This window comes from Henckelia pumila, chromosome 1 (assembly GCF_033568475.1).
Source record: "Henckelia pumila isolate YLH828 chromosome 1, ASM3356847v2, whole genome shotgun sequence".
Taxonomy (NCBI): domain Eukaryota; kingdom Viridiplantae; phylum Streptophyta; class Magnoliopsida; order Lamiales; family Gesneriaceae; genus Henckelia; species Henckelia pumila.
The window spans coordinates 158,761,002-158,780,564 of NC_133120.1; the positions used below are offsets into that span (position 1 = coordinate 158,761,002).

At 42.0% G+C, this 19,563-nt stretch overlaps 1 protein-coding gene across 1 annotated transcript; it reads right to left on the reverse strand.

Annotated features, from left to right (window-relative positions):
- Nucleotides 1–12,752: 12,752 nt before the first annotated feature.
- LOC140874310 (uncharacterized) lies at nt 12,753–18,713 on the reverse strand. The gene is made up of 4 exons (XM_073277585.1): nt 18,420–18,713; nt 17,687–18,242; nt 17,387–17,459; nt 12,753–12,825 (listed from the first exon to the last, which is right to left on the reverse strand). Exons 1-4 carry the CDS (start codon nt 18,711–18,713, stop codon nt 12,753–12,755), a joined length of 996 nt encoding a protein of 331 aa, XP_073133686.1.
- Between the last annotated feature and the right edge of the window lie 850 nt (nt 18,714–19,563).

Below are 19,563 nucleotides of genomic sequence, written 5' to 3' on the forward strand. Positions count from 1 at the left end.
TTATTGATTCACTTCTGAAATCTCTTTCTGAACCTAATGATGCTCGGGAAAGAACTTCTTTGCTGATCATTCTGTTCAAGTTTCAAAATCTATATCTATTGCTCATTTGCTAACTCTGTCTATGCTGCTTTCTTCTTATTCTGTTCAAATCAATCTTCACATTCTCTATCTTTTCTTGACTCATATCTGGTCTGATAGCTGATACTTCTGACATATCATTTCAATATAAAGACAATTATGCTTTTTTATCATTTAAAAAATCAAAATACTGTCTCTATATCTATTAGATAACTGTCACAGGAATTATAGTAATCAAGTGGCAAATAATCAATCAACTAGTACCGAATCTAGTACTATAGTTCTGAACATATCCTCGGAAATCTGGATAATCACATTTGATAGTCCACTAATCGGAGGATGGTATAATGAAATTTCATACAACCAAACACTCAGAACATCTGACAATCAGTGCCACCATCTAGAAAATAAATCTAAAGTATCTATCTCGACAATAGATTTCAATAATTCCTGTAATTTGATCATCTTGCTAACTTCGTAACAGATATATTTTTATGTCTGTATCATGTCTAATACAACATATTCTTGAATCGTTCGAAATCTACTTACAATATAAATCGCAAAATCATTACGATTTGAGTATATTCAAACTAAAATCTTTCACAAAGTTGATCTTCTTTCAGCTCTTATGTAACTAATCTGTTACAGAAACCACTTGGGTTCTTCTTTTCTGCTTCTTTTACTGGAATTTTAGCATTGGTAATGTCAATTCTGTCATATCTTCTTTCATTTCTTTCACCAATACTGATTTTTAAGTAATGACTACATGTAAGTCATACATGTTTAGACAACTGAATGGATATTACATCTGTTGTCATATGCCTCTTTCAGAATCTGATATTCCATATCTAAAATATCTGGCATCCTCAAATGATTATTCACCGCAAAATTCTTCTGTTTTGATCTGCTGTCTTATCTGATCTATGAATCTAGCGTTCTCAGTCGAATTTTCATTGCTTGATCTAATATCAATGTTGCTTTTATCTTTCCAAACCAATCGATTTTAGCTTGGATTTCAACAATTCTAATTGTTTGAGTATCTGTCTAGCAACTCACGTATAAAAATTACAGATCTGTAATCACTCGATCAAGCAGTCATCTACTTTTTTCTTTCTATTTCCCAAGTACTAGCAAATTATGCAATCAACCCATAAATATTATTGATACTTTGAATCTGAATTTCTATCAGTTAAGAGCCAAAAACTTCAAAATATACTGAATATACACATCAAATAATCAATGACTCTCAAATTCGAATCAAAGGAACTCGCTCAAGGAAATGTCAGTCAAAATCAAATATTCTGAATGACAACGAGTGAATCAAAGTAGACTCTATCAAAAGTATAAGAGTCAATCAAAATTGATCGAGGTCAAATAACACAACCTCAAAATCGATATCAAAAAATTCAAGAATCATGATTTCTATGACGTAATAGCTTCAGCAAAATCGAAGATAAAGCTCAATTGTAACTAATTTTTCTTATTCTCAATTGATATGAGTTTATCTAGAAATTTCTGAATGACAATAGTTGAATATCATCTTTTCGACTGAATGCATTGTCGTCGAAATAATAGCCATTTCGGTACCAGGATAATTCTTCTCTAGGAAATATGCTATCTGTTTCTGGAGTTTTTCAATTCAAGTAGTTCTCTTCTATACGAGTTGACATAAGACCTTCGTACTAGTCACCACTTAATCTAAAACTCCTTTCATTTCGTAGAAAGATCGGAATATTTTATCTAAATAATTTCTGTATAGTCTAACCACTGACATATCTGTCAATTCTAGGTTAGTTCTATACTAATTCAGTACATCGACTACAATTCTTCCGACGTTTGTCTACTTTCATCTTGTTATCATCAGTACCGAAATAACAAAAACTTTATTTTCTGCAACTCATATCAAATAGATTTATAATCATTTATATTGCTGATCTAACATAATCATTTCCCAAATTCAATCAACTATTAACTGATACTCAATTATTGCATTCATATCTCTAATGCATTCTAGCTTAAGATCCCAAAGTTATATATCATATTCTATCTTATTTCCTCAAATTTGTATTTCATCTTCTCTATCTAATCGTTCAAATGCTTTTTATCTACTCAAAGGCAAAAATATAGCAAATACAATTACTAGAGGCTCAACAGATCAAGATTGTAGCATAACAAATCACTTATCTATGAATGTATGCAATACAATCACTAAACAGGTTAAATAAAATTAACTTACTTACCTGCAATATTATTATCTAATACAACTTGAGACCCTAATATTTTGTACTTGCTTATTTCCTATGAGATTATCTGCCAATCAAATTTCCTCTTGATCTATATCAGCTAGGGGAGTTAAACTGCGGGCTTTTAAGCTGAATCGATCTTTGCTGCTGTTGTCACTATCTCTTCCATCATAGCTATACTGCTATGGAATCTTTAGTGAAGGTGATGATCATAGTTGTCGCAACTAAGGATGCGTGAATAAAATTCAACTCTGACTCGTACTATCGGTTCATGGTTTCTTTATTATGTCTCTTGCTTCAATCAAGTCATTCAAGTTGATATGCTTCTGTTTGGCACGTTTTTCTTTTCCATGTCTTCTAGTACATACAAAAAAAAACAATTCTGTTTACTTACCTGCCAAACCATTTCAATACGTCTGCTCTTCCATAAGTTCTTCTGGAAAATTCACCAACTTCTTGCTAATCCATGGAGTTGATATAAAATCAGGCTGGTTCTATGTTCATTTGAATATTCTTCACTTGAACAACTGATCCAGCTTTCCAACTCAACCCCTTTCTAGACATTGCATATTCTGTATCTTTCTGAGTTGGTGATTAATAGCTCTGGAGTTGGTCAACTAACATACTCCTCAGGGCAATCATCATATCGATCGGCTCAAAACCTTACCTCAAAATTGTTTTATTCAATCTGAGGTTCTGTTCTGTCTGAGGTTCTCATGCTATCTGCACAATCTGTCTTATTCGATAACAGAAGCAATATATATTGCAGAGATTATAAAATACAATTTCAGTATAACATACATATAATCTCATGCTTCTGAATAGAACACATACTTACAAATGTTCATGTTTTTCAAATAATACATGCTTACAATGAATTCACTTATTCTGATGAATTCAATAAATCATGCATACATATCAGCATATAAGCATGTAATTCTCATATCAGTGAAGCAAGCAGTGTTCAATCAATATATCATGTTCGCATACAATTTCTCAATTCAAGTAAAGCATAATCATTCAATACCATAAATGCATGCGACTCAATCTACCCCGCTTAACTTCTATCTTAGTCCAAGACTTTATGCTTTGATACCACATTTTGTGGGGACCTCGGGTGCTAATCTCATTTTAAGGGGTAATTAATAAATAAGCATCATTAATTATACAATAATAATTCAATCTGAATAAAATTAACCAGAACATTTGGCGACGCAAAATTATACATTTGGCGCCGCAAAATCACGTCGCAGAAAGAACCAAACTTTTTTTTTTCAGGACCCCATGTGCGCCGGCGCTCGCGCATGGGTTTCGGACAGAATCTGGAAAAATGATAAACATAACAGTTGTAGATATTTGTCTTAGATTTCCAATTCCACCGACCACACCCAAATCTAAATTTTCAGTAAAACGTTATACTCATTCTACCAAGAAGGGTCGGTGCAGAAATTTACAAAAATTACCAAATGCTACAACAAAGATCAAAGTTGCTAGGGCTATTTCAAATCTGAAAAATTGCATGCATAATATCAACATGTCCCAAGAATAAACATATGCATATATATCTAGACATAACAATAATAGCATACATGTTTCTAAGGTGCAATACAATAAACTCAATTCTAAGTTTTCAAAGCTCAAACTAAACCAATACCTTCTAACATGCATTTGACAGCAATCTATTCTTAGCCCAAAGTCACCACATGCTAATCTTTCTCAATCTCGAGCTATCCAAGCCACATCTGACTCGCTCATGCCCCAAACCTGATGCAATGCACACATACAAACAAAGCAACAACCGGATAACTCCAGTGAGAATAAATCTCAGTATGAAAGACATGCATATACACCATAAAAGCATATTGAATCTATATGCTATAATAATTCTAAATCATCAAAACATGTAACAACATGTAATCATAGAAATATACTCTATTCTTAAATCCTTAAATCATAGCTATTCATCTAAAGCAATATCATATCAAGCATATCAATACATTCATATCTAGAATGGCATATCACAACATTCTAGAATTTATAATTGCATATTCTAAACCATAGAAATCTCTAGGTTAATGCATAAATTTAATGCATGTTTCAAGGAATAGACTATCAAATCTGATACCAATAAATCTTAGTTCTTGGGATCCCGGGGAAATAAAATCTTTAACCGACCACCAACTTACCCAATCGAGATGGCGTTAAATATCTCAATTCCCCTGACTTTGGTGCAACTATAGTGAGTCTTCTAGCTCTGGAAGTAAATCTACAATCTGTGTCACTCATCTACAGCCCTCCAAACGTCATATGCACTCTAGGACAATCAGCCCTCTGTGCTTTTCAAGGTAGGGTTCAAGATGAATGCAACAGAATCTTGATGCATTAAATCATACAAATACTAATAAACATCTTGAACACACAATATGTAGTGACCCAACCCGGATCCACTACCTAATCAGAGTTATAGTAAAAGCGCACGCAATAAAAGCTTAAAGCGTAAAGAGCGGATAATTAAAATACAACAAATCCAATCGGCAGAATACAACCGACGCTATCACAATTGTATCAATACTATTATACAACCAAATCGAATGTTCAGGGTAAATAAATTCCTACCCTCTACAACCTCGCACTCCCCAAGCTCAATCTTGCTGAGAGCCGCCTGGACCATCCAGCCTCAAACCTGCCCCGCCACAAGGTACATCATACCCAAACACAGGGGCGTGAGCTAAAACGCTCAATACGAAGCAATGATATAAATACAAATTTGCGCACACAGATGATTTAAAACTCAAATGAAAACACTTGCTCATGGCGCCGGGAATATATAGTACCGGCTAGAGAGCCACTCCGCGGGGTACTCGTATACTCCATATCAGGGCTGAGTCAACCCCATCCTGACCCGAATCCAAAACAGGATACAAGCCTCATATGGAAACTGTCATACCTGACTATAGTCCAAAATAAGATCATTGTTCCCTATGGAGACTATCAATAACTCACATCTCTTCGGATGCAGTCACACGTAAAATGATGTATGTGCTAAGACGGTAAAACATGCTAAAACATGATAAAACATATATCACATACTCATGCAACATATAAGCAAATATATCATGTCGGCTATCTCGGTCAGTACTCACGTACCTCTAACCCTGCTTGGTCAAACCTAACTCCACTGACCTAGACTCCAAGCCTACTAGTCTAGTCTACTGTTACTACAATGCAAATATCCGAGTATCAACAATTAAGCTCTAAAAGCCTTAATTAAGCTATTGCATACTCCTAAATATTTTTAGGATGCCAAAGCTATACCTGCGTCCGTCGTTAGCCATTTGCTGATGATAGCCTCAAAACTAGGCCGTAGCTCCGCGACGACGTCTAGATCACTACGCCACTATCGGAGTTAGAAGGCTTAGGAATTAGAGAGAAGAGAGGAAATTGGTGCGAGAAAATGAATTCTCGAACCCTTTATTTATAGGCAACCGAACCCGGTTCGGACCGTCCGAACTCGATCGGAACCTCCGATCGCACCTTCGGAGCGTCCGATTGCTCAATATTATGTCAGCCATGATGTCACCTTGCTGACGTAAGCGATGACGTGTGCCCTGGTCCAGATCGGAACGTCCGATCTTACCGACGGAGCATCCGATCTCGATTGGAGCCTCCGATCCTGGCACGGAGCTTCCGATCCACTTCGGATCGTCCGAACTCCTCTTCGGACCGTCCGATCCTGCTGAACCAATTCAACTAATTCGAGTGCTCTGAATCCATTTCTGAAGTCCGTTATCCCAACAGGAACTTACTTAATAATGTTTTTACTTAATCTAGACATGATCACGTGATTAATTACTCATTAATCACTAATTAGAAATGCGAGTTACTACATTCTCCCCCACTTAAGAAATTTCATCCTCGAAATTTAAGTCTTAGAGGAAAACATAAATAGCCAACCAAATGTTCTTTATTACAACTGAACAAGTATAACTCGATACAAAGAAGTACAAAATCTCAAAATAACTCGGGGTGCTCGGCTAACATCCGACTTTCCAACTCCCAAGTAGCTTCCTCTGTACCTCTGCGCTGCCACTGTACCATCACCAACGGTATACGCTTGTTACGAAGTACCTTGTCCTTCATGTCAAGAATCCGTAGGGGTTTCTCCACATACGACAGATCCCGATCTACCTTTACCTCGGTCGGATGCAAAATATGCGAATCGTCCGCCACATACTGCCTCAACAAGGACACGTGGAACACATCGTGGATCTCCGAAAGATCGGGTGGCAAGGCCAAACGATAAGAAACATCCCCAACCTTCTTGAGAATCTCGAAAGAACCAATAAATCTAGGTGTCAGCTTACCCTTGCGACCAAACCTCATTACCTTCCGAAAAGGTGACACACGCAAGAAAACGTATTCCCCTACCTCAAAATGAAGTGGCCTGCGGTGAGTGTTAGCATAGCTAGCCTGTCGATCCTGGGCTGCCTTAACCCTACGTCGGATCAACTCTACTGCATCAATCATCTGCTGAATCATCTGAGGACCCTCAACCTGACGCTCGCCAACCTCGTCCCAAAACAAAGGTGTATGACAACGGCGTCCATAAAGAGCCTCAAATAGTGCCATGCCAATGCTGCGATGGAAACTATTGTTGTAGGAGAACTCCACCAAGGGTAAATGATCATGCCACGCTAGCCCAAAATCCATCACTGCCGCACGAAGAATATCCTCTAGAGTGCGAATAGTACGCTCCGACTGTCCGTCCGTCTCTGGATGATAAGCCGTACTCAAGCTCAAAGTAGTACCAAGGGCTCGCTGGAAACTACCCCCAAAATCTTGAGGTGAATCTCGGATCTCTATCGCTGACAATGCTCAACAGAATCCCATGCAATCGAACAATCTCTCGCACATACAATTGCGCCATCCTATCAAAGGTGTAATCGCGGTTATAGGGAAGGAAATGCGCTGACTTCGACAACCGATCCACGACAACCCAAATAGTATCACAATTCCTGGAAGACATAGGCAAGTGGGTGACAAAGTCCATCGTCACATGCTCCCACTTCCATTCAGGAATCTCTAAGCTGTGAAGTAACCCTCCGGGTCGTCTAAACTCTGCCTTGACCTGCTGGCACACAAGGCATCGGAATACGAACTGATAAATGCTGCGCTTCATCCCTTTCCACCAAAATCGAGTGCGAAGATCCTTGTACATCTTCATGCTGCCTGGATGTACAGAGAATCGACTGCGATGAGCTTGCGATAAGATCTCATCCCTCAAAGTAGAATCCTCGGGTACCACAACTTGATCAGAAAGACACAACAGACCGTTTCCTTGCAAATGAAAACCAGAAGTATTATCACCCTCAGCCAGCCGGGCCAACTTCTGAGTCTTCAGATCAGAATTCTGAGCTTCCCGGATTCGTCTGTATAGCGCTGGCTCTGCAAGCATAGAAGAGACACGAATCCCTTGTTGTCCTTTCTTATGACGGAACGTGAATCCCAAAGAACAACACTCCTCCACTGCCTTCGAAACCGAACTGGTACGAAGGGAACTCACATAAACTTTGCGACTAAGCGCATCAGCAACGGGATTTAAAGAACCTGGATGGTACTTGATCTCACAATCGTAATCCTTCAATAGATCCATCCAATGACGCTGCCGCATGTTCAACTCAGCCTGAGTGAACAGATACTTCAAACTCTTATGATCGGTGAAGATCTCTAATCGTTCTCCGTACAAATAGTGACGCCATATCTTAAGAGCAAAGACAATGGCTGCAAGCTCTAAATCATGTACGGGATAGTTCTCCTCGTGATTCTTTAGCTGTCTGGAGGCATAAGCAATCACGTGGCCGTTCTGAGTCAACACGCACCCCAAACCCTGGAGAGAAGCATCAGTGAAGACTACAAAACCATCTGATCCAGACGGCAAAGCAAGAACTGGAGCTGTCGTCAAATGACGTCTCAACTCACGAAAACTATCTTCACAAGCATCAGACCAAACGAAAGAAACGTCTTTCTTCGTCAACTGAGTCAACGGCTTAGCTATCTGAGAGAAATTCTCCACAAAACGACGATAGTATCCTGCTAAACCAAGGAAACTACGAATCTCAGAAGCTGTAGTCGGACGTGACCAATTCAGAATAGCCTCTGTCTTTCTAGGATCAACAGATACGCCCTCCTGAGAAATGACATGACCAAGGAACACAACTCGGTCAATCCAGAAGTCACACTTACTCAGCTTCGCATACAACTGTCTTTCCCTCAAGACCTGCAGTACAATATAGATTTTGTAGGCATGCTCATCCATGCTGCGAGAATACACCAAAATGTCATCGATGAAAACCACCACAAACTTATCCAGAAATTCGCGAAAAACTATGTTCATCAGATCCATAAAAACAGCTGGAGCATTCGTCAAACCAAACGGCATCACTAGAAACTCATAGTGTCCATACCGCATGCAAAATGCTGTCTTAGGAACATCCTCCTGACGAACTCGCAACTGATGGTACCCAGACCGAAGATCAATCTTCGAATAGACAGAAGTACCCTGCAACTGATCAAAGAGATCATCTATCCGCGGAAGAGGATACTTATTCTTCACTGTCACCTGATTCAACTGACGGTAGTCAATACACAACCGCATCGAACCATCCTTCTTCTTGACAAACAGTACTGGGGCTCCCCATGGAGAAACGCTAGGTCGAATATAACCCTTATCAAGAAGATCTTGCAATTTCTTCTACAGCTCTTTCATTTCTAACGGTGCCAATCGATAAGGAGTTCTTGAAATCGGTGTAGTCCTTGGCACTAACTCAATGCCAAACTCAATCTCCCTTATTGGTGGCAAACCTGGAATCTCCTCCGGAAATACATCTGGAAAGTCACGAACCACTGGTATCTCTTGGATATCTGGCTCTCCTAAGGATGCGTCAATGGCGTAGATAAGGTAGCCTTCCCCGCCAGACTCTAAAGCACGCCGGGCCTTCAGAGATGAAACCACTGGCATCGGGGGTCGCGCTCCCTCACCATAGAAATACCATGACTCGTCATCCTCTGGACGAAACTGGACAAACCTCTGATAGCAATCCACTATCGCTCGGTAGGTAGTCAATAGATCTATCCCAATGATGCAATCGAAATCCTCCATCGCTAGAATCATTAGGTTAGCACTAAGCTGATGTCCCTCAAAATCCAAAACACAACCCACAACTAGACGCTTGGCTAAAACCTCGCTCCCCATAGGAGTAGAAACCACTAGCAACACGTCTAAAGGAATAAACGGCAATCTATACTTCTTAGCAAAACGTGCCGAGACAAAAGAATGAGATGCACCGGTATCAATTAAAACATATGCAGGAAAACCACATAAACTACAGATACCTGCAATCATCCGATCGCTTTCAGCCTCTGCCTGCTCCTGGTTAAGCACAAAGACCTGACCCTGGGTACGTGGCCTCAAAGAAGAATGACCCCGAGAAGGAGTCTGAGTAGGCTGTCTCTGAGACTGCTGCGGCTGCTGGCGCTGCTGTGAATACTGCTGCTGAAAAGGTGGCTGCTGGTACTGTGGTGGCTGAACAGATGCCTGAGAATCTCCGGAACCACTCGCTGCCCCAATCAGCATAGGATAATCTCTCTTCATGTGACCCTGCTGGCCACACTGGAAACATGCAGTGGTCGATCGACCACACTGCCCTGGCGTATGTCTGCGTCGGCACTGACGACAACGGTTCGGCCTTTGGCCACCAAAGTTATGCACTCCACCAGATCAAGAGGAAGAAGAAGAAGTACCTCCTGGCTTCTTGAAGGACTGCCCCTTAGGGCCCAAAGCACTAGCACTCGCTGGCCTGGAAGAAGAAGAGTAAACTCCCCTGTTCCTCCAAATACTATCATTGGCTTGGCGACAACGGTCCAGAAAATCCTCGTAAGTCCCATCGCCGCCCACAGCAACCATACGATGAATGTCAGGGTTCAAACCCTGTAGGAAATGATCAAACTTCGCCATAGAACTATCAGCAATATGAGGAAAAAAGGGTAGCAGATCAAAGAACTTCTGCTGGTACTCCTCGATCGTCATCGTCCCCTATAGCAAACTCAACAACTCACTGGCTTTCGCCTGACGAAGAGCTGGAGGAAAATAAAATCTCTGATAAGCAGTACGGAACTCAACCCAAGTAGCTGCACCTCTAGCTGCTATGAATGGTGCGAAAGTAGATCTCCACCACTTCCTTGCTCTGCCCTCAAGCATAAAGGCAAGAATCTCCATCCTATCCTCAGCCGTGCAACGGAACTCCTGGAAGCACTGCTCCATCCTCTCCATCCAATCCTCCGCCTCTTCAGCTGTCTCACCACCCGTCAAAGGCTTCGGGCTAACTTCCTTGAATCTACGCATGCTCACTCGCCTGCGCTCCTCGGGATGTCCCCGACGTCTACGATCATCCGGATCGCCCCAACGACCGCCGTCTACACTACCGTGATTCTCATCGTAATCTGCCATCTATTACATAAGAACAGATAATTACTTAATCCGCTTTACGATATTTCCAGTGAAATGCGTAGCGCTCTGATACCAAAAATGTAGTGACCCAACCCGGATCCACTACCTAATCAGAGTTATAGTGAAACGACCCTCACTACTAGACTAAAAATAATTTAAAGGAAAATTACGGATTTTTAAAAATTTTGCCATGACCTATTTGTAAAACAAACAAGCCAACAAGACTCGGTCAGCAATTCAATAAGGAAAGAAATACTGACATAAAAACTCAAGTGCGCTAATCATAAACATGCAATCCTAGTAACCACCTCCCGGTTACAGCATAAAGTAAACTAAGGCATTTAAAAGTTCGCAATAATCATAAACATGCATAAGTGTAGACATACTACAAATTCATCAACTGTAGCACAGGGAATGCACATCCTGGCTATAAATACTGAAAGTACTCAAATAACTCTTCATTATTACATAACAGAGTAATGTGCGGAAAAACGTAAACATAAAGAAGCAACGGTCACTGGGCCTTGCACCACCGATGGCCTCATCCCAGTAGATCATGCCCCTCCATCTCAACAACAGTCTCCTTACCTGCAAACATTCAAGCATAGTGAGTCTAAAGACTCAACAAGTATAAACAGTGTAGTAACAAGGGTTTAAAATACGTGATGCGGTACTTCAAACTATGATACATAGTATACTTTGAACTTTAACTGTAAATATGCATGAAAATACAAGAGTAATATATCATGCAATGATGAACTCACGCTATGATAGACTTTCAACTTTCATAACATAAACTTTCATAACATTAAACTTAACCTCATGCATAACTGATTGACTGACATAAACGTAAGACGAGTCAACTGAAACTTTGAAACTTTAACTTTTCTTTTCTTTTACTTTTTCCTCTAGAAATCAGATCCTTGATTTGTGACCCTCTGTTTCGATCATGATCATGGCTGCAGTGCACTATGCCGGCAAGACGACGAGATTTCTCCCGACGAACTTAACCCCTCTATGGCAAGGAGACCGAGATAACTCTCGATCCCACATTGCCCCTCTGTGGCAAGGAGACCGAGATTACTCCCGATCCCACATTGCCCTTTGTGGCAAGGATAAACAAGATGTCTCTTACTCCCTACCTAAACCTCTATAACCTCTTGGTGAGTAGACCGAGGCATCCCCCGGCCTAGCAACACCCCTCTTTGTCACAAACAAATCACTTCATTCAAAAACATTTACTTTCTTTTCCTTTTCATTCATTAAGACTCGACTCACACCTCTTTATAGCATGCAAAACAAGAAAACTTCCTTTCACTTTATGAAACTCAAGAACATGACATATGCACACAAATAAGCAACCTTTAAGACATGAGACTCAACTAAAAATGTGGGTGTAAGGTGGATGAGTGGCTGCCCCTAAGACAAAAGAAACACTTCACTCAACAAATTTCCTCAAACTTGACTTAGCCCGAGCAAGTGAACCGAAAAACCCTTAACTTTGTCATATCTTAACCAAAACCCGTCCCGCTTGAACCGACACTTAATAAACACTCCAAATTACCCCTAGGACCAGAAAGTAACCTCCAAGGATCACCCAAGCATTACAAACCAAAAACATTCCCGGACAGCCCCTTATACTCTAAAAATTCTGCACTTACACCACAAACTTAAAAGACTCATAACTTACTCAATACTTATCCGATTTGGGCCCATTTTATACCGACGCGATCACAACATCATGAACTTTACCATGGAATAGCCTAACCCTGCCCAGACCTCAGCCAAGACCCTGCCCTGCCCCGTGAACAGTACTGCCCTGCACACTCACAACATCCAACTTACCTCTAACTCAAGAATTCAACCCCATAACTCTCTTTCCTCAACTTTTCTCCATACCAAACAACCATACACTTCAAATAACATCACTTAGGACTTTTCCCAAGCACTTGGGCAACACTCAACCACACTTTCACTTCACATTTCAAAAACATCAACCTTTAAGCATCAAAAGTCTCATTTTAATGGATGATCGAACAAGACCAATGCACATCAATTAAATGCCTCAACATCATTACAATTTCAGCCCTTACACATGCAAAATCTCGAAATTTAGGGCACCTTACTTCTGAAATTTTCGAATTATTGCATATAACCTCATAGAAATCCATGCCATAGCTTCTAAATTCATCATTTAACCACATAAACACAATCCAAATGCAATAATAAAAAAAAAAACAGCCCTACCTCTACCTTAGTAGGCTAAAACCGAACACATACATACTCATAACCTCATGAATTTCGATTTTTCAAAAGAAAACTAAAGGGGGAGGAGCATATATTGCTTGAATGAGTGCCCAAGAAAAAGTTACACTTGCCTTCAACCTTGACTACCCAAAAAATTCGAAAATAAAAGGAAAGGAGAGCTGAAACTTCAAGCTAACACCAAGCTAAGCTTCTTGTGGAGCTCCTCCGGCAGTGGGGACGGCGGTGGACGGCGGCAGCGGCGGCTTGGGGTGGCGGAAGGCACTTGGCCGAGAGGGAGCTTCAAGGGAGAAGGGGGGTGGGCGGCTACTAGGGTTTAGAAGGGGCTAGGGTTTTTAATTGTGTTGAATGATTTATATCTAGAGGGAAAAAAAAAATAATGGGAGTGAAAATTTTAAATGGGAAAAATAATGAGAGTGTAGGGTTTTGGTATGTGTGTGTGTGTGAGAATCTTGTACTATAAAAGTGCTAAAAGACAAATAAAAGTGCTACTTGCACTAAAGTAGCTCTTCACCTCAAAACTTGCACCTCTAAAACTTCTAAGTTTAAAATTTCAACTCTAATCATTTTAATTGAAATTAAACTAGCCCGAATTTAATAAAATCCTATCTTATGAAAAGTTTAGGATATAAACTCAAGGAAATAATAAAATTGCTTTCCGACCCCCGAAAAGTTCGAAATTTACATTTCCGGCCAAAACCCCCTTTTTTCCTCTAACTTAAAATCTTAAAAGTGAAAGTCTAGAAAAAAAATATGCCACCGAAGCCCACCATTGTCGCCTGCCGGGACAGAAACTTACTAGACCAAACAATTTAAGGCATTTAATCCAAATAAATCGAACAATTCTATCTTTAACTAAAACTTAAACAATTAACTTCAAGAAATTAAAAATATAAATACTGAAAATAATTTTTGGCATGAAATTCAAATTTCAGAAGTTCTGGTGCTACAATTCCTCCCTCCCTATAAGGAATTTCGTCCTCGAAATTAAAACTTACCAAAAAGCTCCGGATAGCGATCTCTGAAATCTGCTTCTGCTTCCCAAGTGGCCTCTTCATCCGAATGGTTCTGCCATCTCACCTTGATCATTGGAATTGACTTGTTACGGAGTTTTCTCTCCTGTCTATCAAAAATCCGGATGGGCGTCTCCTCATAGGACAAGTGAGGAGATAGCTGAAGCGATTCCGAACTAAGCACATGGGATGGGTTCGAGATGTACTTTCTCAACATCGACACATGGAAGACACAATGGATCTTATCAAGGTTAGGCGGCAGGGCCACTCTATAAGCCAGTGCCCCTACCCTATCCAAAATCTCGAAGGGTCCTATAAACCTCGGTGCCAACTTTCCTTTCTTCCCAAACCTCAAAACTCCCTTCAGCGGCGCTACACGGATGAATACATGATCACCCACCGAGAACTCCAAGTCTCTCCTCCGGTGATCAGCATAACTCTTCTGCCTACTCTGGGCAGTCCTCATCCTATCACGGATCTTAGCCACTACCTCGGTGGTCAACTGAACAATCTCCGGACCAAAGTCTGATCTCTCACCTATCTCATCCCACAACACTGGAGATCTACACTTCCTCCCATATAGTGCCTCGTAGGGAGCCATGCCAATAGTGGACTGAAAACTGTTATTATACGCGAATTCCACTAGTGGTAGTCTCGACTCCCAACTACCTTGAAAATCAATAGCACATGCCCTCAAAAGATCCTCCAAAATCTGAATCACCCTCTCTGACTGGCCATCAGTCTGCGGGTGGAAGGCGGTGCTAAAAAGTAGCTTCGTACCCATAGCGGAATGAAGACTCTTCCAAAAAGACGAAGTAAACCGTGGATCTCTATCAGACACTATGGAGACTGGAATACCATGTAGTATGACTATCTCCCGGATATACAACTCCGCTAACTGAGTCATCGTGAAAGTCATCTTCACCGGTAAAAAGTGAGCCGACTTAGTGAGACGGTCTACAATAACCCAAATAGCATTTGAACCTCTCACTGTCTTCGGCAATCCCACAACAAAGTCCATGGTGATATTCTCCCATTTTCACTCAGGAATAGGGAGAGGCCTAAGCAATCCGGCCGGTCTCTGATGCTCCGCCTTGACCTGCTGGCATGTCAGGCATTCTGACACGAATCGGGCAATGTCACTTTTCATGCCTGGCCACCAATAAAGCTGCTGAAGATCCCGATACATCTTCGTACTACCAGGGTGGATTGAGTACGGCGACGTATGTGCCTCTGCCATGATAGTAACTCGCAGAGAATCACCTGCGGGAACCCAAAATCTACCTCTGTACCTCACAATCCCATCTACCACAGCATACAAACCGCTGCCTTTCTCCTCATCTCTCTGTCTCCACTTCCTGATCTGCTCATCAACTGACTGCGCTGCACGGATACGATCAAAAAGTGTAGTCTGCACACTTAGGGAAGACAATCGGGGAGCTCTACCACTTGCATAAAACTCAAGACCATACCTCTGAATCTCAACCTGCAACGGTCTAGACACTGGCAAGGAGGTAATCACTGCAGTCTTCCTGCTCAAAGCATCTGCAACCACATTAGATTTACCAGGGTGGTAGCTAATATTGCAGTCATAGTCCTTCACCAACTCTAACTACCTACGCTGCCTCATATTCAACTCCTTCTATGTGAAGAAGTACTTGAGGCTTTTGTGGTCTGTGAAGATCTGACTCTTCTCTCCGTAAAGATAGTGTCTCCAAATCTTAAGAGCAAACACTACCGCTGCCAACTCTAAGTCATGAGTAGGGTAGTTCTTCTCGTGCTCCTTCAATTGCCTAGAAGCATAGGCAATAACTCTATCTCGCTGCATCAGAACTGCTCCCAATCCCAACTTGGAAGCATCAGTATACACCACAAAATCACCTTGCCCGGATGGCATGGTCAACACTGGCGCTGTCGTAAGAGCTTCCTTCAAAGTATCAAAGCTCCTTTGACACTCGGCACTCCAAACAAACTTGGCGTTCTTCTTAGTCAACGCTGTCATAGGCACAGCAATGGACGAAAAACCCTTGATAAATTTTCGGTAATAACCGGCTAATCCAAGAAAACTGCGAATCTCAGACGCGCTCCTCGGTATAGACCACTCCTTCACTGCTTGAACCTTTGAAGGGTCTACTTCCACACCACTCTTAGAAATAATATGACCCAAGAAAGCAACTTTCTCCAACCATAATTCACACTTATCAAACTTGGCCAACAACTTGTGCTCTCGAAGCACCTCAAGAACGGTCCTCAAATGCTGTTCATGTTCCACTCTATCCTTCGAATAAATGAGGATGTCATCGATGAAAACAATGACAAAGCGGTCCAAGTAAGGCTGAAAAACGCGGTTCATAAGATCCATGAAAACCGCGGGCGCGTTCGTCATCCCAAACGGCATCACAAGGAACTCGTAATGACCGTAACGAGTCCTAAAAGCTGTCTTCGCCACATCTGACTCCTTCACCTTCAACTGGTGATAACCTGAACGAAGATCAATCTTCGAAAAGACGGATGCACCTTGCAATTGATCGAAGAGGTCCTCGATCCTAGGTAATGGGTACTTGTTCTTCACAGTCACTCCGTTCAAACCTCGGTAGTCTATGCACAATCTTAGACTACCGTCCTTCTTCTTAACGAAGAGAACTGGTGCGCCCCATGGGGAGAAACTAGGGCGTATGAATCCCTTGTCAAGCAACTCTTGAATCTGCTCTTTTAACTCCTTCATTTCGGTAGGAGCCAATCTGTACGGTGCCTTGGAGATAGGCACAGTACCGGGAATCAAATCTATAGAGAACTCCACTTCTCTATCGGGCGGAATTCCCACAACATCGCTAGGGAACACATCCTCAAACTCCCTGACGATAGCCACATCAGAAATAACTGGTCGCTCTGGCAGCTCTGTCAAAGATAAACTGGCTAGAAATGACTCGCACCCACTAAGTACAAGCCTCTGAGCTTGCAAAGTAGAAATGACTCGAGTCTTCCTCAAGCTCTTAGCAGCCTCAAACCAAAACGGTTCCTCGCCCTCAGGCCTGACTAGCACTGATCTCTGCTGGAAGTCTATCATCACCGCATTCTTCGTCATCCAATCCATCCCAAGAATCAGGTCAAACTCTGGCAAAGGTAGCACTATGAGGTCTGCTACCACTGACTGACCCTGCAAAAGCAATACAAGGTCTCTCACCAAGCTCCTGGTGGATAGCTCTTTCCCTGAGGGGATAGTAACTGAGAATCCAACCTCCAATTCCTCGCTCTGAATGCCCCTCTCAAGGGCAAAAAACTCCGATATAAAGGAATGGGTAGCCCCTGAGTCTAATAAGGCCCTCGTGGCTACGCCTGCCACAACAATCCTACCTGCATAGCAGTAGTTACAACGACAAAAGGTTGAAGTTAAAACCACGAGTTCTACTTAGGCTCATTCTAATTCAACAATTCCCAAACAAGATACTATTCATGCTAAACAGTCAAAGGTCCTAAGGCATGCAACAAGTTACTAGAGTAAAACCTCAAACAAGCAAAGACTTAGAGTCGCATGCATCAACGAATCTTTAACTGCTCTAACCCAAAAGTTAAGATATTACCTGTGAGAAGAGTAGTGTCTGGGTCGGCCTGCTCGGCCTCCATCACGAACACTCTGCCCTGCACGGGCCTCCTCAGCTCTGGACAATGGGTAGAGATATGGCCTGGCTTCTTGCACTTGAAGCAAACTCCAGCATCCTTCAAACATCTCCCAAAGTGCGGGCGGTGGCAAACCTGGCAAATGGGCTTCTCCCCAGCCTTGGGAGGAGCCTGTTTCTGGGCCTGACGCCCCTGTGGTGTCTGCTGTCCCTGCTGTCTCGGTGGTCCATGATACGGCTTCTTGCCGTGCTGCTGCTGCTGAGAGTGGCCCTGATGAGGAAAGGGCCTCTTGCCATGCGCCTCCGCGCTAATATCTCTCAGTGTCTGCTCGGACCTCAAGGCGCGCCTCAGCGCTGAAGCATAATCAGCTGGCTCCGCCATAAGTACATCCCTACGGATGGCGGGTCGAAGCCCCACAAGAAAGTGCTCCAGCTTCTCCTTCTCGTCATCTCCAATCAAAGGCACGAAATGGCAGCCCCTCTCGAACTTCACCACAAACTGTGCCACCGACAAATCTCCCTGTCTCAAGCTCATAAACTCCGTCTTCAAACTGGCTCTCACATCAGCAGTAAAATACTTCTCAAAGAACAGCTTCTTGAACTCAGTCCAAGGTAGAGTATCTGGGTCCACAATCTTCTCCATTCCCTCCCACCAGAGAGCGGCATCATCCTGGAGGAGAAACACAGCACACCTCACTCTATCTGGATCTCCCAGCTGCATATAGCGAAAGATCACCTCTAGTGAGCGAATCCAACCCTCCGCTATCAACGGATCAGTGGTGCCAGCGAAGTCCTTCGGGTTCATCTTCCAAAACTGCTCATAAACAGTCCCCACTCCAGCTCTAGGAGCATCCACATGACGCTCGAGAATGCGGGCCAATCCCGCTAGCACCTGTCCTCCTACATCCACCTGCGGCGGCGGTGAAGGCGGCGGCCGTGGAGGAGGCGGCGGTGGAGGCGTAACTGCACGCGGATCACGACGACGAGCCATCTAAACGCATTGAGAAAATCCAACATTCAAATTTCATGCCTTAGAAAATATTTTTACTTCAAATTTAAACTTCTCAATAACTCAAGAAACTAATACATCAAAACTTAAATAGATAGAGACATTAAACTTAAATCTTACAGACTTTGAGGCGAGATCCCCTGAGTTTCAGCAACCGGCAGTAGGCTCAGCCCAAACCAAGACCGTGCTCTGATACCAACTGAAACGACCCTCACTACTAGACTAAAAATAATTTAAAGGAAAATTACGGATTTTTAAAAATTTTGCCATGACCTATTTGTAAAACAAACAAGCCAACAAGACTCGGTCAGCAATTCAATAAGGAAAGAAATACTGACATAAAAACTCAAGTGCGCTAATCATAAACATGAAATCCTAGTAACCACCTCCCGGTTACAGCATAAAGTAAACTAAGGCATTTAAAAGTTCGCAATAATCATAAACATGCATAAGTGTAGACATACTACAAATTCATCAACTGTAGCACAGGGAATGCACATCCTCGCTATAAATACTGAAAGTACTCAAATAACTCTTCATTATTACATAACAGAGTAATGTGCGGAAAAACGTAAACATAAAGAAGCAACGGTCACTGGGCCTTGCACCACCGATGGCCTCATCCCAGTAGATCATGCCCCTCCATCTCAACAACAGTCTCCTCACCTGCAAACATTCAAGCATAGTGAGTCTAAAGACTCAACAAGTATAAACAGTGTAGTAACAAGGGTTTAAAATACGTGATGCGGTACTTCAAACTATGATACATAGTATACTTTGAACTTTAACTGTAAATATGCATGAAAATACAAGAGTAATATATCATGCAATG